At 50.7% G+C, this 20,600-nt stretch overlaps 1 protein-coding gene across 18 annotated transcripts in view; it reads left to right on the top strand.

Moving 5' to 3' along the window:
* PPP6R2 (protein phosphatase 6 regulatory subunit 2) overlaps positions 1–20,600 on the top strand; it is a 96,104-nt gene that overhangs the window by 51,795 nt on the left and 23,709 nt on the right. For 15 of the 18 annotated variants that reach the window (XR_004052613.1, XR_004052612.1, XM_030914386.1 and 12 more), the window contains 5 exons: positions 7,194–7,380; positions 14,102–14,239; positions 16,244–16,309; positions 19,042–19,154; positions 19,522–19,635. Coding sequence is in view for 16 of the 18 variants with exons in the window: in XM_030914386.1 (XP_030770246.1) it covers positions 7,194–7,380; positions 14,102–14,239; positions 16,244–16,309; positions 19,042–19,154; positions 19,522–19,635 (618 nt within the window). In the remaining 2 variants the exon portion in view is untranslated. The remainder of the gene's footprint in view (positions 1–7,193; positions 7,381–14,101; positions 14,240–16,243; positions 16,310–19,041; positions 19,155–19,521; positions 19,636–20,600) is intronic. The other 3 variants (XM_030914394.1, XM_030914393.1, XM_030914392.1) reach the window with 1 other exon arrangement.

Raw genomic sequence — 20,600 nt, 5'->3', positions numbered from 1 at the left:
GCTAACACGGTGAAACCCCGTCTCTACTAAAAATACAAAAAACTAGCCGGGCGAGGTGGCGGCGCCTGTAGTCCCAGCTACTCCGGAGGCTGAGGCAGGAGAGTGGCGTAAACCCAGGAGGCGGAGCTTGCAGTGAGCTGAGATCCGGCCACTGCACTCCAGCCTGGGAGACAGAGCCAGACTCCGTCTCAAAAAAAAAAAAAAAGAAGAGATAGGGTTACCATGTTAGCCAGGCTGGTCTTGAACTCTTGAGCTCAGGCAGTCTGCCTGCCTCAGTCTCCCAAAGTGCTAGGATAGTGCTAGGATTACAGAAGACACTTTTTTTGAGGCTAGTCCAAATGCAGCAGTATTTGCACCTAATTGGTCACAACCGGTTAAGATTTCTTTCTTCCTTCTCCAGTCTGTCTGCGTCACATGACTAGCATTGTAAATAAAATGAAACAAAAAACACCTTTTTTGAGAAATGGAATAGGACAGACGGATGGATGGATGGAGTGAGTGGTAGCTGAAGGAAGAAGAAGGGTCAAGATTATTTTTCAGTGATGAGGAAGATCCAGGCGTGGTGACACATGCCTGTGGTCCCAGCTACTTGGGAGGCTGAGGTGGGAGTTGAGATCCAGGAGTCTGGGGACTCATGTGTGTGCTGTGATCATGCCTGCGAAGTGTAAGTGCACTCCAGCCTGCGTGACACAGCAGGACTGTCATCTCTCTAAAAAATAAAGAAAGATGGAGAAGATATAAGTATGCGTGTAGACCAGGAGTCGGCAGTCTGTATCTGTGAAAAGTCAGAGAGTAAATACTTGAGGCTTTGCAGGTCATAAGGTCTCAAGTTGGAAGGACTCAACTCAAGTTGTAGCATGAAAGCAGCTACAGAAAATAGTAAACAAATGGATGTGGCTACATTCCAAGAAGGTGGCAACACCTGTGCTTCTGAGACTCTGCTATCCCTGCCTCAGTGGCACTGCCAGGTTAAACACCTCCTCCCGCAACCTGTTAGCCTTGGAGGTCAGGGTTCTGCAGACCTGGCAGGACACCGCCATGACCACAGGCTGAATTATGGGAGGACTCTTCTTGAAAGTGGATAATTTGGCTGAGCTGTCCATGCTCAAGAGAAGCTGCACTTGGTTTGGGTGGTTTGGGATCAGGTAGCAGCCACTGACCCTGGTTAATTAAAGCCAGGGACTGCTCCAGGCAGGTGAGGCCCACATGCTGCCTCTTCTGAGGCCTGACGTGCAACTCCCCTACCTCTATGAAGCAGCCCTTGGCTGAAAAACCACTGTGGCCGTAAGACGGCTGGTCACCTTCCAGAGTCAGAGCCCTGCCTGCCCAGGCCACAGCAGAGGGTGCCACCCCGGGGCTGGAGGCAGCAGCAGTCCCATGGTCAGCCCTAGAGCCTGTGGATGCTCCTGGTCTCTTTGTGAGCTCTTGCCCAGTTTGCTTGCCAAGATCTGGGTTATTTGAGAAACAAGACAGAAGAGCCAGTAAGAGACACCAAGCTGTCGCTTTCATTACTCATAAAGCAGTGTCATTTATAACTCTGAGCTGTGGGCTTCCTGATTCCTGATTGCAGAATTAGAACTGCTCACCCAGTGGGAAGCAGCAGTGGGTCACAGCAGGCCCCCAGCAAGCACCCCCTGCCCCAGAGAGACTTGCTGCACTCGGCAGAACTGAAAGAAAGACGGCATCTCCACTAAAGGAAACACTGGGAGGAAGGGAACTTCACCGTAGCAGTTCATAGGCCACTGTCCATCCCCTCCACATCCACTGCCCACTTCCTGTGATGGCTTCTTCCTCTTCTTTGGTTGACTTCCTGTGGTAAATTGTACTCTGTTAAAACAGCTTCCTGAGACGGAGTTCGTGGGCAGTGATGTTTAGGTCATTGGGCCTGCGTGTTTGAGACCCTCTGATTAGAAGTTCAGACTGGGCATCACCCCCTGGGCTTTGGAAGCCTCCGTGTTGTCCTCTAGTCTAACAGGTCTGGTGTAACAAGCTCCCAGCTCACGTGTGTCACCTGTTTTCTCCTCTCTGAGGGCATTTAGGTTCTTTTCTAAGACCTGTTGTTCCTGAATTTCGCAATAATGTGGAATTATTCTCTGAGTCAGGACAGAGGATCCCAGAACAGCATCATTGAGCCAAGAGAGTTTCATGAAAGTCAGAGCTTGGGAGAATTTAGTAATAGATAAGTACAAAATCAAGCAAACAGAGCAAAGAGAAAAACTAACTCTAGGGGAAGAGTTTTATAAGTAAGCAGATATACCCCAAGTAAACAAATCAGCTCAGCAGTAGACAGTATGTGCATGTTCACACTGAGGTCCACAGTGGATATCCATTTCCTTCATGTGTCGTGCTGGGCTCCCTGAACCCTTTTGGTCTGTACATTTATGACATTAGCTGAGGGAAATTTCTCATATTATTTCTTTGATATTTTCCCTCTTTTCTCTTTCTGGGACTTCTAATCAGGTGTTAGATCACTCAAATTAATGCTTTCCTTATTTTTGCTTTTAATGTTTTGTACTTTGCCTTTTTGGCCTACATCTGAGAGATTTCTTCATCTTTTAAGTTCTCGTCCTTTTACTGACTTTTCAAAGTTCTACCATTATTTTTTGATTGTATTTTAGACATGAGGTCTTGCTATGTTGCCCAGTCTGGACTCAAACTCCTGGGCTCAGGTGATCCTCCCATCTCAGCCTCCCAAGTAGTTGGAACCAGAGGCACTCACCACCATGCTTAACATCTGTCATATTTTTAATCTTTTTTTTTTTTTTTTTCTGAGACAGAGTCTGTCTCGCTCTGTTGCCCAGGCTGGAGTGCAGTGGCACAGTCTCGGCTCACTGCAGGCTCCGACTCCCGGGTTCATGCCATTCTCCTGCCTCAGCCTCCCAAGTAGCTGGGACGACTGGCGCCCGCCACCACACCCAGCTAATTTTTGTATTTTTTAGTAGAGATGGGGTTTCACCGTGTTAGCCAGGATGGTCTTGATCTCCTGACCTCGTGATCCGCCCGCCTCGGCCTCCCAAAGTGCTGGGATTACAGACGTGAGCCACTGCGATTGGCCCATATTTTTAATTTCTAAGAGCTGTTTCTTATTCTCAGATATTTTAATAAAAGCTTCCAGTTCTTATTCATGTGTACACAGTCTTAATGTGTCATCTCTGAGAACGTTATAGTTTAAAAGAGTTTCCTTCTGTTCTCTACGCTCGCTCTCTTCCGCGTGCCTCGTCTTCTGTTCTCTACACTTGCTCTCCTCCTTGTCACTCGCTCTCCTGCGTGTCACTCGCTCTCCTCCGCCTTGTTTTCTGCTTGGTCAGCACCATGCTGCTTTCCTGAGTGGGGCCCTAAATCCTGTACAGAGTTTGGGATCTGCCTGGGGCTTACTCACCACAAGCTTAGAGGCCACTAGTTGACTTTAGTTGACTTTTCTCTTTGTCTCATTATTTTTCCCAGAAAAGAATCCTTCTAGCTCTCCCCTGTGGGGCATGGACCTGTTAGTATCAGGAGCTGAGTTGGGGAGAGGGCTGGGGGCACCCCAGTGTTGTTTTTTTTTTTTTTTTCCACCAAGTCCCCTATTTTTGGATGGTGTCTGATCACCCTGTGGCTGTGCCTGTCGTCCCTGGCCCACCGATCCCAGGAGGCCATAAGGGAGGGACATGTCCCACTGCCCTGGCCTGAGAGTTTTCAGCCCACCCTGCCCTTGCTGACCGCCAAATCAGTGTCCAGGCCTCTCTGGAGTTCTGTGGCCTGAATTCTCATCTCTAGTTGGTGCCCCTTCTGCGGGCTCCTGAAACTCAGCCTTCCCTGTGCCAAGTCAGTCTTCACGTGGCCAGCTGGTTCGGTCCTCCAGGCCTGGTTTGTCGTTTCTGCCACTCTTTTCTTGTCTTTTTAATTCTTCATGTTATTTGAGATGGAGTTTCAGAGGGAATATCAACAAGCCTGTGTGCTCCATATGCTGTGGAATTTCTGTAACTTGTGTAAGTTTTTAAAACTACTAGAGCAGCACCTGTTATTTGAAGAATAATTGTAAAATGTTGATAGAGGGAAAGAAGGAGAAAATCTTAGTCCCTCCATCTAGAGAATCAGCGTCTTCTAGCTTGATTTGTGCCATGTGTGCATACGTTTGTCTGTGTGTAGACAAGATGAGTTTGGAGCTGGGCTTGGTGGCTCATGCCTGTAATCCCAGCACTTCGGGAGGCCGAGGCAGGCAGATCACTTGAAGTCAGGAGTTCGAGACCATCCTGATCAACATGGTGAAACCCCGTCTCTACCAAAAATACAAAAGTTAGCTGAGCATGGTGGTGCCTGCCTATAACACCAGCTATGCAGGAGGCTGAGACAGGACGTGAACCCAGGAGGCAGAGGTTGCAGTGACCTGAGATAGCACCATTGCACTCCAGCCTTGGTAACAGAGCAAGACTCCATCTCCAAAAAAAAAAAAAAAAAAAAAAAAATCAGTTTGTTCCCTGTGGTATTGAGATACTTCTTCAAGGAATGATTTGGACGTTTCTCTGCTTCCTCACTTTTGATCTTCCTCCTCACCCCATGGGATGTGACTTCTTCCCCCTGCCCAGCACACCGGTCTTAGTGTTAGAGATCTGGTAGACTTGGGGCCTCGCTGTGGCCTTTTTTTTTTTTTGAGACGGAGTCTTGCTCTGTCGCCCAGGCTGGAGTGCAGTGGTGCGATCTTGGCTCACTGCAAGCTCCGCCTCCCGGGCCCACGCCATTCTCCTGCCTCAGCCTCCCGAGTAGCTGGGACTACAGGCGCCCGCCACCGCGCCTGGCTAATTTTTTGTATTTTTAGTAGAGACGGGGTTTCACCGTGTTAGCCAGGATGATCTCGATCTCCTGACCTTGTGATCCGCCAGCCTCAGCCTCCCAAAGTGCTGGGATTACAGGCGTGAGCCACCGCGCCCGGCTTCGCTGTGGCCTTTGAGGCTGCCAGCCTGGCCCTCCTCTCCTGCTCTCTGGTCCTCCTGCCCTGAGGGGCCGTGTGTTGTCCACTGTGCCAGGTACTTGTTGGCCAGCCCCTAAGACATCCCACAAGGTGGGTACTGCCTGCCTCAATTAACAGACAAGGAAACTAAAGGCCAAAAAGGTCGGCTAGTGAAGGGATGAGCCCAGGCCTGCCCCAGCACCCCTGTGCCCACCTCTCAGGCCCGCTATCTGCCCACACATCCAGCCTGCAGCGCCCCTGTGCCCTGATGCCCTACTCCATCAGGCCCCAACCAGGTCCTCTCTCCCCAACCCACGCCTGCTGGGCCACTCTTTGACCCTCTGCATTGCACCTGCCCTTACAGACGCTGTTCTTCAGAGCTCTAAAAGTGGCACTTTCTTGTCTGGGCTGATGAGGAACACCCACCCCGCAGCCAGCCGAGGTCATTGCGTTTCTTCCCCATCCACACTTGGTTGGCCGCCAGGCCTGGCCAGCTGTTTCCTATAGAGTCTCTCAAACCCAAACCCCTCTAGCCAGTCACAGCGACCACCTTGGCTTAGGTCCAGTGCTAAGGCTGCCTCTGCACCTGGCACCAGCCACATGTTGGCAAGAGAAGGAAGGTCATCGCAGCTGACCTTGAGCACACATTTGCTGTGCGACAGGCATGGGCAGGCACTGTCACCTGCACGTTGTTTTTTTTTTTTTTTTTTTGGAAACAGTCTTGCTGTGTCACCCAGACTGGAGTACAGTGGCACGATCTCATCTCATTACAACCTCCGCCTCCCAGGTTCAAGTGATTCTCCTGCCTCAGCCTCCCAAGTAGCTGGGACTACAGGCATGTACCACCACAGCTGGCTAATTTTTGTATTTTTAGTAGAGATGGGGTTTCACCATGTTGGCCAGGATGGTGTCAATCTCCTGACCTCAGGTGATCCACCTGCCTTAGCCTCTCAAAGTGCTGTGATTACAGGTGTGAACCACCACACCTGGCTTTTTTTTTTTTTTTTTTTTTTTTTTAAGTCAGGGTCTTACTCTGCCACCCAGGCTGGAGTGCAGTGGTGTGTTCTTGGCTCACTGCAAACTCTGCCTCCCGGGCTCAAGCCATCCTGCCACCGTAGTCTCCCCCGTAGCTGGGACCACAGGCACGCGCTGCCTCGCCTGGCTAATTTTTCCTTTCTTTTCTTTCTTTTTTTTTTTTTTTTTTTTGGAGAGACGGGGTTTCACCATGTTGCCCAGGCTGGTCTCCCACTCCTGAGCTCAAGTGACCCACCCGCCTCGGCCTCCCAAAGTGCTGGGATTACAGGTGTGAGCTGCCACCATGCCTGTCCTTACCTGCACATTCAGATGGGAAAACCCAGACACAGAGAGGACAGGTCACTTCCTGGTGTCAGGACAGGCCTGTTCTGAGACAGCCATTCCTACGGGATGCTCCCACTGGGTTCCACCTGCTGGGCCCTGTGCTTCTCTCCAGCATTCCCAGAAGCAGGGTCACCTGCCAGGCCTTGCTGTGGGGGCTGCTGTTGAGGGCTGTGTGGGCTGTGGGGTGTGCCTTTCCTAGGGCGATGGCCATCACCCACCTCTGTCTACCAGGTGCAAAAGAGGGAGCACAGTGATGTCATCATGGGATCACATGCACTGGGCTATAGATTGTTTTGTATCTGGTCATTTTAATCAGATGAAAAGTGCATTATTCACAGGTGTTGGTATTTCCTAGTCATAAAGTTCTTGCATAGTGCCTCGTCCCTCACGCTACTTCCCTAGTGCATAGTGCCTCGTCCCTCATGCTGCTTCCTGACCTGCTGAGGGGTGTGTCTCCCGTCTGGGGATGGATTGGGTCTGTGTGTCTTGATGGAAGAGTCACGGCTTAGAGGGAGAGGAGAGGCTCAGTGGAGGGGAAGATGGAAATGGTCACAGACATGGCCTCGCGGAAACAGTGTGATGAGACGGGAGGTGAGAGACCTGGCAGGTGAGTGTGAAGGCCTGGAGAGAGGAGAAGCCAGAAGACTGAGAAAAGTTATTTAAAGAATGGGAGCAGGGTCAGAAAACGTCGGCTATCAGCATGTAGGGCATGAGGAGCATAGAAGGTATGTTAAAAAACAACTTCTAGCTGGTCACTCACTTCTAGGTAGTCACGTTTTTATTCTGTTCTGAGGTCTATAGTTTTTATCACGTGGGTCTGCTTCCTAAGAAACAGACTACGTAAGCAGCTTCCTAAGAGTTGGAGAAGTCTAATTTCACCTCCAGTGCTTGGACTGTGCCCTTTTAGATATCCAAACACAGCCTGTGAGCTTCTGACTTGTGATGTGCCACAGATCAGCGACCGCCTCGGTGGGGACGAGAGCCTGCTGAGCCTCCTGTATGACTTCCTGGACCATGAGCCGCCTCTCAATCCTCTGCTCGCCAGTTTTTTCAGCAAGACCATTGGCAATCTCATTGCAAGAAAAACTGAACAGGTAAATAATGTGCAAAGCCCATGTGATTTGGGGCACTGTCATGGTGGATGCTGACGTGTCCTGCTGTGGGCCTGGCTGTGCGACTCATCCTCAGGCAGTAGGAACAGCATTTGTGACTCTTCTGTGCAACACATGTGGAGCAGTGGGGGTTTTGCCAATCTGGGAACTGGAATTTGAAGGAGTGTTTCTGGCCGGGTGTTGTGGCTCATGCCTATAATCCCAGCACTTTGGGAGGCCGAGCTGGGCAGATCACTTGAGGTCAAGAGTTCAAGACCAGCCTGGCCAACATGACAAAACCCTGTCTCTACTAAAAATACAAAAATATGCCGAGCGTGGTGGTGTGCATCTGTAATCCCAGCTACTTGGGAAGCTGAGGCAGGAGAATCTCTTGAACCTGGGAGGCAGAGGTTGCAGTGAGCTGAGATCGTACCACTGTACTCCAGACTGGGTGACAGAGTGAGATTCTGTCCCAAAAAAAAAAAAAAAAAAAAAAAAAGGAGGTTATAACTGGCTCTGGAATAAGCACCACTTCCTGCCATCCCTGGAAGCTGCACGGGGCCCCAAAGTAGGCCATCTCGTGCTGTCACCTACCAGGTGAAGGTATGAGGTCCTGGGGCTTCATGGCAGGATGTTGGACATCCACCTTCTCAGGTCTGCAGCTTCGTCTGTGTGGGTGGCGTGTCTGTCTGTCCAGAGCATTTATTCTTTCAAAACAAAGATAACTTCTCGCATTAGACTTCTGCAAAAGCAGTTAGTGAATTCATCTCAGCCAGCTGTAGCGGGGTCTTCCTGGAGTCCATCCTTGCTCCTGCCTCACATGTAACCTGACCCGGGCTTCTGCCCCTCCAGGCTGTGGACACACAGGTAGAGAGGTGTGGTGGCCCCTGTGCCTGCACCCTGCGGTCCGACATGCCCAGTCTTCTTTCTGTGTCATGCCCCACCTGCCCATCCCCGACAGGAGTATTTTAAAACAAATCCTAGACATCAGATTATTTCTTATATAAAGATTTCAGTATGTGTGTATATTTATTTATTTTTGAGACAGGGTCTCGCTCTGCCCAGGCTGGAGTCCACTGGCTGCATCACAGCCCACTGCAGTCTCAACCTCCTCAAGCTCAGGGGATCCTCCCACCTCGGCCTCCTGAGTAGCTGGGACTACAGGCACGTACCACCACACCTGGCTAATTTTTTTAATTTTTTTTTAGAGATGGGGTTTCTACATGTTACCCAGGCTGGTCTCGAACTCCTGGGCTCAAGTGATCTGCCTGCCCAAGCCTCCCAAAGTCCTGGGACTACAGGTGTGAGCCACAATGCCCAGCTATGTATCTCTAAAATAAAGACTTTGTTCTTTTAAATATAATCAGAATTTTATGATCACACTCCAAAAATAGTAACCATAATTGTTTCATACCATCAAACATTCAGTCAGGGCACAAACCATTATCTCACATCTGCTTTGAGCTCTGAGAAAGTGCAGCCCCAGGAAGGCCGCGGTTCACCTTGACGACATTCAGTGTGCATGTGAGTGTATAGTGGAATGCCGTTTTCCCTTGTGCCATAAATCTGAGAGTTGCAAGGGCCCCCAGGGGACCGCCTCACCTCAGCTCCTTCTGAAGCTGTGTGTAAGTGAAGGGCACCAGCAGCAGTGGGTGGTGCTGGGTGGGAGGCTGCTGGCAGAATGGGAGTGGGAGTGGAGGCAGCGGGGAGCTGTGGTGTGGGCTGGGGGGTTGTCGAGGCTGTGGGGTGGTAGTAGAAGTTGTAAAAACCTTTACTACCTAGCCCTTGCAGCCCAGTGACTAGATGCATGTGTCTCATAATTTGCCATAAGCTGATCTTATTCCTCTGCCACTTTCAGATATTTTCTTAATAATTTTACTGCTTCATATAATATTTTTCTCCCATTCCCTTACCCAGTACTTAAGGCGTTAAAGTAATATGAACTGAACTGTTATAATTTTATTCTATTGGCCGGGCGCAGTGGCTCACGTGTGTAATCCTAGCACTTTGGGAGGCCGAGGCAAACGGATCACCTGAGGTCGGGAGTTTGAGACCAGCCTGACCAACGTGGAGAAACCCCGTCTCTACTAAAAATGCAAAATTAGCTGGGCGTGGTGGTACGCGCCTGTAATACCAGCTACTCAGGAGGCTGAGGCAGGAGAATCGCTTGAACCTGGGAGGCAGAGGTTGCGGTGAGCCAAGATCGCGCCCCTGCACTCCACCTGGGCAGCAAGAGCAAAACTCTCCATCACCCAGCAGCTGGTTTGTTCTCAGGGTCAGCCGTGAGGCAGGGATGCCATGAGCCGTCCTCCTGTGTTTCCTGAAATTGTGGGAGTAGCCCAAAGGTGGGGCTTCCGTGAAACGGCTCTCCGCATTTTCCCCGCCCTTCGTTACGAATTCTTTCAAATGTCTACAAATTAGAGAAAATATTTCATGAACCCCCATGTCTCTGTCACTCAGATTCCACGTCATTTGTTCATGGCTAATCACATTTCTTCTATATCTCTTTGTTTTTCTTCAAGATTGTTTTTATGATTCTTTGCCTTTTGATTATTATTAATTTTTTCTTTCTTTTTTTTTTTTTTGAGGCAGAGTCTTGCTCTGTCGCCAGGCTGGAGTGCAGTGGTGCAATCTCAGCTCACCGCAACCTCCGCCTCCTGGGCTCAAGTGATTCTTCTGCCTCAGCCTCCCCAGTAGCTGGGTCTACAGGCGTGCGCCCCCACGCCTAACTAATTTTTGTATTTTTAGTAGAGATGGCGTTTCACCATGTTGGCCAGGATGGTCTCAATCTCTTGACCTTGTGATCTGCCCACCTTGGCCTCCCAAAGTGCTGGGATTACAGATGTGAGCCACTGCACCTGGCTGATGATAATGATGATGATTTTTGAGACGGAGTTTTGCTCTGTTGCCCAGGCTGGAGTGCAATGGCATGACCTCAGCTCACTGCAACCTCTGCCTCTGGGGTTCAAGCAATTCTCCTGAGTAGCTGAGATTACAGGCGCCCGCCACCACGCTGGGGTAATTTTTGTATTTTTAGTAGAGACAGAGTTTCATCATGTTTGCCAGACTGGTCCTGAACTCCTGACCTCAGGTGATCCGCCTGCTTTGGCCTCCCAAAGTGCTGGATTATAGGCATGAGCCACTGCACATGGCCTATTTTGTTTTTTGTTTTTATTTTTTCTTTTGTATTTTTTAATTTTTTTTTCTTGATTGTTTTAGAATCAGCACATTTTAGAATGAGTTTGTCAGTTTCTACATTCTCCCTCTCCATACCCTGCCCCCCAAAAATAAACCTACTGAAATTTTGATGAGGTTTGTGTTGGCTGTAGTTGGGTCTGGCAAAGTGTGAACAGGCCAAAAGCAGCCACTGATGGTGTGAGCGAGGCAGCCATGGAGGGTGTGAGTGAGGCCTTACTGTAGCACAGCCACTTCCATTTCACACCACAGCAGCACAGCCGGTAGCTCAGGCTGCTTTGATTTCTCAGAAATACACTGCAGTTCTCTGTATGGCAGTCTTGAACATCTTTCACCAGATTTTATTCTTAGGTATTTGATATCTTTGTATTATTCTAAGTGTTTTGTGTTTTTTTTTTTTTTTTTTTGAGACAGAATCTTGCTCTGTCATCCAGGCTGGAGTGCAATGGTGCGATCTTGGCTCACTGCAACCTCCACCTCCTGGGTTCAAGCGATTCTTGTGATTCTCGTGCCTCAGCCTCCCTCCCGCCTGGGGGATAGAGTGAGATTCTGTCTCCAACAAAAGAAAAAAGAACCTCTATTTTTCTCAAGCCCATAATGATCAATGTATCATACTCATATACATCAATATTCTAGTTGTGATATTATGCTGGTGTTTTAGAAAATGTCACCATTGGAAGAAACATGTCAAAGCATACAAAGATTTTGTTTTTGTTTGAGGCAAAGTCTCCCTTTTGTCTCCCAGGCTGGAGTGTAGGGGCACAATCTCAGCTTACTGCAGCCTCCACCCCTGGGTTCAAGTGATTCTCCTGCCTCAGCCTCCCAAGTAGCTGGGATTACAGGTGCCCACCACCACGCCTGGCTAATTTTTGTATTTTTAGCAGAGACGGGGTTTCACCATGTTGGCCAGGCGGTCTTGAACTCCTGACCTCAGGTGATCCACCCACCTGGGCCTCCCAAAGTGCTGGGATTACAGGCATGAGCCCCTACACCCGGCCTTTAAATGGTATCTTTTTAATTGAAATTTTGATTGAGATTATTGTATTTACATGAGGTTGTATGAAATAATATGAAGAAAATCCTTGGCCAGGAGCAGTGGCTCACTCCTCCCAACAGTTTGGGAGGCCAAGGTGAGTGGATCACTTGAGCCCATGAGTTTGAGAGCAGCTGACCAACATGCCGAAAGCCTGTCTCTACTAAAAATATAAAAATTAGCTGGGTGTGATGGCACATGCCTGTAATCCCAGCTACTTGGCGGGGCTGAGACAGGAGAATCACTTGAACCTGAAGGCAGAGGTTGCAGTGAGCCAAGATCGCGCCACTGCACTCCAGCGTAGGTGATAGAGTGAGACTCTGTGTCAAAAAAAAAAAAAAGGCCGGGCACGGTGGCTTATACCTGTAATCTGTAATGCCAGCACTTTGAGAGGCCAAGGCAGGTGGATCACAGGTCAGGAGATTGAGACCATCCTGGCTAACACGGTGAAACCCCATCTATAGTAAAAATTAAAAAATTAGCTGGGCATGGTGGCGGGCGCCTATAGTCCCAGCTACTCGGGAGGCTGAGGCAGGAGAATGGCGTGAACCTGGGAGGCGGAGCTTGCAGTGAGCTGAGATCGCACCACTGCACTCCAGCCTGGGGGACAGAGCGAGACTCCGTCTCCAAAAAAAAAAAATCCTTGTATGCTCTGACATGTTTCCTCCAGTGGTGACATTTTCTAAAACACTAGTAGAATATCACAACTAGAATATTGATGTGAATATGTGAATATGATCCATTGATCATTATGGGCTCAAAAAAAATAGAGGTCTTTTTTCTTTTTTTGGAGATAGAATCTCACTCTGTCCCCCAGGCTGGAGTGCAGTGGTGCGATCTCGGCCCATTGCAACCTCTGCTTCCTGGGTTCAAGCAATTCTCATGCCTCAGCCTCCCGAGTAGCTGGGATTAACAGGCACCCACCACTACATCTGGCTAATTTTTACCTTGTTAGTGGAGACCACATTGGCCAGGCTGGTCTTGAACTCCTGAGATCAAGTGATCCGCCTGCCTTGACCTCCCACAAGTGCCATGATTACAGGCGTGAGCCACCACGCCCAGCCTAGGGTTATTTTTCTTAAATGTTTGGAAGAATGTATTGGTAAGGCCATTAAACCTTCTCTGTATAGAGAGCCTATTAATTCTAGATTCTGTGGGGTTTTATTATGTTCTGGAATTATTCTGATTTTGTTTCTTGTCAGTTTAGATAAGTGCTTTTTTTAAGGAAATTTCTTTTCTAAATTTACAAAAACTGGCATAAAATTGTTTCTATTAATTTCTCATAGTACACCAGGTGTGGTGGCTCCTGCCTGTTATCATAGCATTGTGGGAGGCTGAGGTGGGAGGATCCCTTGAGCTCAGAAGATGGAGGCTGCAGTGAGCTGAGATCGCACCACTGCACTCCAGCCTGGGCGACAGAGTGAGACCCTGTCTCAAAAAAAAAACAAAAACAAAAAACTACAAACCTCTCATCGTGGTTTTTATTTCTGTAGGATCTTTAGGGATGTCCCTTGTTTCATTCTTGATATTGTTATTTGCACCTTCTGTTTTGCCCTTAGTCTTTCTAGAAGTTTAATCATCCTTTTCGAAGAGCCATCCTCGTCTCCTCCTCCCCTACCCCTCCTCCCCTCCTCTTCCTTCTTCCCCTTCTCTTTTCCCACCAATCCTTTTCCTACTCTCCCTCCTTGTCACAGCACTGGGGAGTGAGACTGAGGCCCTGCAGCCAGGTGGGCCTTCTCTATGTTCCCGTTGTTTCCAGTGGAGGGCTGGGTCTACCCCAGCCCCCAGCCCAGTAGCCTGGACATAGCAGACATTTATCTCTGTAGGCTGAGTTGAGCTGAATTTGCAGCACGCCCAGCCTTCAACTCTCCCACTGTTACCTCAGATCCACCCTCTGAGCAGCTCACTGCGTCTGTGATGGGTGCTGTGCCTCCCTGTGGCCTCACGCTTTGCTGTCTACACTTTGTTGGCACTGGTCATCAGCCAGCCACAGAATGCCTCTTTTTCTTTTCTAAAACCTGAGTCTTCTTTCCCCTTCAGCTGCTCACTGGTTTTGGTCAGCAGCTGGCATCTTGTGCACTCTGTGCTCCCTGGGTGTGTGTTCTAGGCCTGAGGCTGCCAGCAATGGCCATCAGCTCAGCTCAGCTCTGTCTACACCATTCGTTTCTGTTGGAAAAACCCGAACCAGTAGGTATTGAATGGCAGCTTCTCACGCAGCCTGTGGTGCCCCGCCTGGGACAGCTGTGTCCTGTCAGTGCAGAGCCATAGCTGTCCCTGTGCAGTGGCCTCCCCCTACCAGGCCCTCGCATACACCACTGCCTGGTAGAATTCTCTGCCTGTCCCTTGAGAGAGCTTTCTTACAATCTTGTCTGGGTCTTTCCATTATTTCTGCTTGATATAATTAACGGTTCAACTTTCCCATGAGAGTTTTTGAAGGAGGAGTCTCATAGTTGTCAGGGTCAGCCCTGCCTGCCTCTCAGGTGTGTGTGATTTCAGGTGATTACATTTTTGAAGAAGAAGGACAAGTTCATCAGCCTGGTGTTGAAGCACATCGGCACCTCAGCGCTTATGGACCTGCTGCTGCGCCTGGTCAGCTGTGTGGAGCCAGCTGGGCTCCGGCAGGAAGTCCTGCATGTGAGTCTGGGAGTCCCCCCAGTTCCCGAGGGCAGGGGTGCTGCAGGAAGCCAGCTGGTTAAGTGCAGAAGCTCAGGGCACCAGGGCGCCTGGCCCTCCTCTCTTCACCTAGCGTGCACTTCTCCATGGGGCTGTTAGGGGTTCTTGTCAAGGATTATGGCCTGCACCTTTTCCACTGTTCTGACTCAACTTGCTCAGAAGCGCAGAGCAGAGAGGTCCCTTCTGTCTGCAGTGTCCAGCCTCCTGCTCTGTGAATAGGCTGAAATGGACTTACCTCGCCTCCTTTTCCCCTGCCAGCGCCCACCTCTGTGGCTTAGAGCAGGAGGTCAGTGAGGTGCTGGCCCTGCGTCCAGGCCTGTGCCTGCCAGGAGAGCCCTGGTGGATGGCAGTTACCTGCAGAGCCCCCTTGTTTACCCTGGAGTGTGCATGCGTCTGTTCTGATGGTGTTTAGTCAGTGAGAGAAGGTGCTATAGTTCCCGAAAAGCGGAGGATGCCCCCCAGAGAAGCCCGGGAAATCCATGCCGCACAAACTTCCGCTCACTGTTCGGCCAGCTTTGTTTGTGGTGAGATTTAAAATAGAGTAGAGGCCGGGCGCGGTGGCTCAAGCCTGTAATCCCAGCACTTTGGGAGGCCGAGACGGGTGGATCGCAAGGTCAGGAGATCGAGACCAACCTAGCTAACACGGCAAAACCCCGTCTCTACTAAAAAATACAAAAAACTAGCCGGGCGAGTTGGCGGGCGCCTGTAGTCCCAGCTACTTGGGAGGCTGAGGCAGGAGAATGGCGTAAACCTGGGAGGCGGAGCTTGCAGTGAGCTGAGATCTGGCCACTGCACTCCAGCCTGGGCGATAGAGCGAGACTCTGTCTCAAAAAATAAAATAAAATAAAATAGAGTAGAGGCCGGGCGCGGTGGCTCTCACCTGTCATCCCAGCACTTTGGGAGGCAGAGGTGGGCGGGTCACGAGGTCAGGAGATGGAGACCATCCTGGCTAACATGGTAAAACCCCATCTCTACTAAAAATACAAAAACTAGCCAGGCGAGGTGGCGGGCGCCTGTAGTCCCAGCTACTCAGGAGGCTGAGGCAGGAGAATGGTGTGAACCCGGGAGGCGGAGCTTGCAGTGAGCCAAGATCACACCACTGCACTCCAGCCCGGGAGACAGAGCGAGACTCCTTCTCAAAAAAAAAATAAATAAATAAAATAAAGTAGAGTAAACTGTGAGGCCCTCTGCCTGTTTCCCGGCTCCTAGGATCTGGACTCATCCAGGCGGTCCCTCGCACTCTGAGGTTCATATGCCTCCTCAGGGAGCAGCTTCTCACTGGAAGTGACCTACCGTCACCCACCTTTGCACAGTGGACACAGGGTCAGCCCTCGCTGTGGCCACAGCTGTCCATGGGAAGCCTGCAGAACTGTACATCAGGCAGCCTTGAGCTGCTCTGCTGGATTCGCTTCACAAAGGAGCCACATGGGGACAGGTCATCCCATTCTGGGATAAGGAATTCAGGGCGCAGCAGTGCGGTGTGGGAGCCAGGTGTGGCCCAGACCTGCCGGACCCCAGCACTCACACTGGCCCCGTTGCCCTGGAGCCTGGCCCCGCAGTGTCCCGCGGCGGCGCCGGGGTTCACTCATCCTCGTCCTGGGAAGGCCCCGGTGCTGCAGGGAACGGCGGAGGCTTCTCTGGCTTCAGCATCCAGCAGGTTCCTGAGCTGTGGCCCGTGTGGCTCATTTGCACCCTGGTCCTTAGAGAGAGATCCTGAAGACAGAGCTTACAGGGGCACCGTTAGGACAGAGGGATGGTGGTCACCCCTTACTATCTTTCCAGCTACTTCCAGGTCCTCCCAGAACTCAGTCATTGTGTGTTATTTGTGTTCTTTCTGGGTCTGGGACGTGTTAGGCAGAGTCTCTATTCTAGAAAACGGGTGCAGTGCTGCACTGAAGGGGAAAGGTTCCTGCTGTTTACTTAGACTTGAGCAGCGACACTGAAAGGCCTCTTTTTCTCTTTCAGTGGCTGAAGGAAGAGAAAGTCATCCAGAGGCTTGTGGAGTTGATCCACCCGAGCCAGGATGAAGATGTGAGTGTGCTGCTTACCAAGCTTCATGCATGCTAGCCCAGGCCTGTGGCTGCTGGACCACCCACTGCTGCAGGCCAAGGGAGCGAGGAAGGGGCAAGTCATCCCTTTCCTAAGATGAGGATCCGTTGGGTACTTTTCTGTCTTTAATCAAGCACTGACTTCTAGGCTGGTTTTTTTTGTTGTTGTTGAGGTGGAGTTTCGCTCTTGTTGCCCAGGCTGGAGTGCAGTGGTGCGATCTCGGCTCACTGCAGCCTCCGCCTCTCAGGTTCAAGCGATTATCCTGCTCACCCAGGCAGGTGAGCCACCACACCTGGCCTCTAGGCTGTTTTCTTGTTGTTTAAATAGAGATGGGGTCTCACTACATTGCTCAGGCTGTTCTCAAACACCTGGGCTCAAGTGATCCTCCTACCGCAGCCTCCTAAAGTGCCGTGGTTACAGGAGTGAGCCACCATGCCTGGCCTAGGCTTTTTTTCCTTAACTGAAAAATAATATATGTGTATTATAAAAACAATTCTAGGACGGGCGCGGTGGCTCATGCCTGTAATTCCAGCACTTTGGGAGGCTGAGGCAGGCTGATCACTTGAGGTCATGAGTTTTGAGACCAGCCTGGCCAACGTGGCGAAACCCTGTCTCTACTAAAAATTAGCCAGGCATAGTGGAGGGTGCCTATAATCCCAGCCACTCAGGAGGCTGACGCACGAGAATCACTCGAACCAGGGAAAGGGAGCTTGCAGTGAGTCGAGATCGCACCGCTGCACTCCAGCCTGGGCGACAGCGAGATTCTGTCTCAACAAACAAACAAACAAACAAACAGAAGAACAATTCTAATAGAATTGTATTGGTCGTCTGTGACTGAATAGCAAATTACCCTGAAACATAGTTGCTTATGGCAAGTATTTTTACCTGTAGCAGTATCAGTTTCTGTGGATCAGGCATCTGAATGTGGCTCAGTGGCTCTTCTGCTCATTCTCTCACAAAGTGCAGTCATCTCAGAGTGCCCCTGGGGTAGAGGCCAGCTCCATGGTCACAGATGGCTCAGCAGCATCCAGTTCCTCAGGGCTGTGGGCTGAGGCCACCCTCGTCATTGCACCACATGGGCCTCTCCACAGGGCAGCACATGACGTGGAGCTGAGCTTTCCCCTCACTCTGACTGTATTTGGCTCTTTAGAGCTGGGTGGCTGGGTCCAGCCCACACTAAAAGAGATGGGGGCTGTAGGGGCATGAACTCCAGGAGGGGATTGTTAGGGGCGCCCTAGAAGCCACCCACCCTGGAAGCACCTAAGGTGACAATGGGGCTCCCTGTGGTGATCCCTGTTGAGAGTTTGGGGTATATCCCAGCAGACCTTTTCCTAGCATTACACTTATCTATCTGTACATACAACCACACATCCTTGGCAAATGGGAAAACAGTGGTGCTGACTCGTGTCTGAGACCTTCACCGCTGCCTGGCCAGTCACCCTACTTTGTTCTCCATCAGCCCACAGGGCTGATCAGACAGATGGGAGAGGCCACGCTGGCGTCTGTAGGAAGCAAGGAGGCCACCCTGCCTGAGAACCAGAGTCCACCCATGCATGTGGGTGTTGTGGACTGATGGCCTGTCCTGGGTCCCAAAGGCAGACCTCAGAGCTAATCTGGCTGCTTTCTTTTCTCCCTAAAATACTCCTGTGAGTGTTTGCTTCCCCTCAGTCTTCCCACAGCATGTGAAACAGTGCTGCAAGGAGTCAGGGGTTGTGTTTCTCTCTGAATCACATTTGTCTTCCCTAGAGAACAACCCCTGCATTGTCAGCAGGCGCAGGTTCCCATCAGGGATTGTGTCTTAATGTATCCCTAGAAAAGTTGAGTCCTCTGTTTTCTTGGTAGCAACTTCCCTGTTTTCATCACCTTACAGGACTCATTCTGAATAACAGCAGCTACTTATTACCACATTTAAAATACAGTATCAATAACATGGCCACATATTCAGTATATTTCAAAACGTGGATCACAGGTATAGCCCAGTATCTGCATTGCATATCTGACCATTATTAGCCCTGTTTTGAATTCCTAAAGATAGTTCAATGCAGCTTAAAAAAAAGAAAAATCTAACCAGATCTACATTTTGACGACAGAAAAAGCATACTCGGGCTTCTTTGAAATGAAGCTGTTGCCTGGAATCTTTGTAGAAAACTGATTTAGAGAAAGTCTCACGCCTTTTTTTTTTTGGAGACGGAGTCTTGCTCTGTCGCCCAGGCTGGAGTGTAGTGACGCGATCTCGGCTCATTGCAGGCTCCACCTCCTGGGTTCACGCCATTCTCCTGCCTCAGCCTCCTGAGTAGCTGGGACTACAGGTGCCCGCCACCACGCCCAGCTAATTTTTTGTATTTTTAGTAGAGATGGCGTTTCACTGTGTTAGCCAGGATGGTCTTGATCTCCTGACCTGATGATCTGCCCGCCTCGGCCTCCCAAAGTGCTGGGATTACAGGCCAGAGCCATTGCGCCTGGGCAAAAGTCCCACATCTGAAAGAAAGAGAGAGAGAGAGGGCAGGGGAGGGGAGGGGAGGGGAGGGGAGGGGGAAAGAAAGAGAAAGAAAAAGAAAGAAAGAGAATTTGAACATGATGATGGAATTGAATAACAACAGAAGTCTAGCATCTGCTAGAGAAGCAGGAGGACTCGTGCCCTGTGTGCCCACCAGGGCTGGTCCTGCTGTTTCTTCTCCATACTGAGGGGCTCTGTGTTTCCCTTGTCTTTTCAGAGGCAGTCAAATGCTTCTCAGACTCTCTGTGACATAGTTAGGCTGGGCAGAGACCAGGGCAGTCAGCTGCAAGAGGCTCTGGAGCCAGACCCCCTCCTCACAGCGCTGGAGTCGTGAGTGCTGGTGGGCCGTGGTGCTGGTGGGCCTCCCTTTCTGGGTCATGGGGACATCTCTGAGCCTTGCTCTGAGCACCAGGACATGCTGCCACCTCCTCTGATTCACATTCGAATGAACCCCAGGTTCAGAGCCCATGTTAACTTGGGGCCTATTTCCAGAGGGAGGGGTCTCCAGAGGAGTCACCTGGCGGGTCTAGAGAGTGGGCCAGCAGCAGCAGGAGTGTCCTGAGGACCCTGGCTCCTGGCCTTGAGCCTGAGCAGGTTGAGGGTTTTGCTGGGGTCCTCCACGGGGAGCAGGGAGCATCCTTGCATCCTTTGTGTGTGTGTCTGCTCTGCCAGGCAGTGACCTCTGTGTGTCCAGCAGGCAGGACTGTGTGGAGCAGCTTCTGAAGAACATGTTTGATGGAGACCGGACAGAGAGTTGCCTCGTCAGCGGGACTCAGGTGTTACTCACCTTGCTGGAAACCAGGCGGGTTGGGTGAGTCTCAGGAGGAGAAATCGTATGGAGCTGAACTTGGTGCTTCCGTGACTGGCAGCCCACATGAGCAGTCTGGATTATGTCATTTGTGTTTTTAATTTTTGATTATGCAAGTAATAACACAGATAGATTTCCCTTGTTGAAGGCTTGACTTTATGGCTGCGGCCAAGTCCCCTTGGACCCTCATCATCACTGGTGCTCCCTCTCCAGCCTGAAGCTGCTCGTCGTGGCCAGTTGGCGATGCATATGTCGACATGTGTGGAACAGGTGTGGTTAGCAGGTTTTCCCCAAGGACTATTCTGACAAGTCCCCACAGCTCCTGTGTGTGTGTGTGTGTGGCAGGGTTTCCACTGTGACGCACAGTTATATATATATGTGTTTATCTCCCAGGCAGACACTGGCCCTCACAGGGTGGGGCTGTGGCATTAGCACTTGGTTCCCAGGCGACTGTCCTCCATTGCACTTTCTCATTGATCAGGTGTCATTTCTGTACCCACCGTGCAGTAACACAGGCCCGAGGAGTCAGAGAACTGAGATACAGCCCCTTCCCTTTAATTGCTCCCATCTGGCACAGGAGGCCAGCGTGTGGACAGCAGGGTGATGCAGAGTGGCGAGTGCCATAGACATGCACCCTGTGCCTCAGGGCTCACGAGAAGGGACCCACATGGGGCTGGTGGGTGGAGCCTCGCAGTCAGGGATGTTTTCCCCGAGAGGCCGCATCTGGCAGAGACAGCACCTGGGATGAGGCAGTGAGGGGATCCCAGTGTGGACACAAGCGTGGGGCAGTATGTGGCAGAGGAGAGTGGAGCTTGCTTGGAGGAGCTCCTTTGCTGTGACCCCACACCACTCTCCTCAGTTGCAGCTGTTGGAGGCCTGTTGAGGCACGACAGTGAATAAGCAGAGACAGAGGAGTCAGCAGCAGAAGTGAGTTCAGGTGAAAGTTGAATTTGTTTGAGGATATAGGT

This window comes from Rhinopithecus roxellana, chromosome 13 (assembly GCF_007565055.1).
Source record: "Rhinopithecus roxellana isolate Shanxi Qingling chromosome 13, ASM756505v1, whole genome shotgun sequence".
In the NCBI taxonomy this organism is placed as follows: domain Eukaryota; kingdom Metazoa; phylum Chordata; class Mammalia; order Primates; family Cercopithecidae; genus Rhinopithecus; species Rhinopithecus roxellana.
This window is presented reverse-complemented; position numbering and strand designations above follow the sequence as displayed.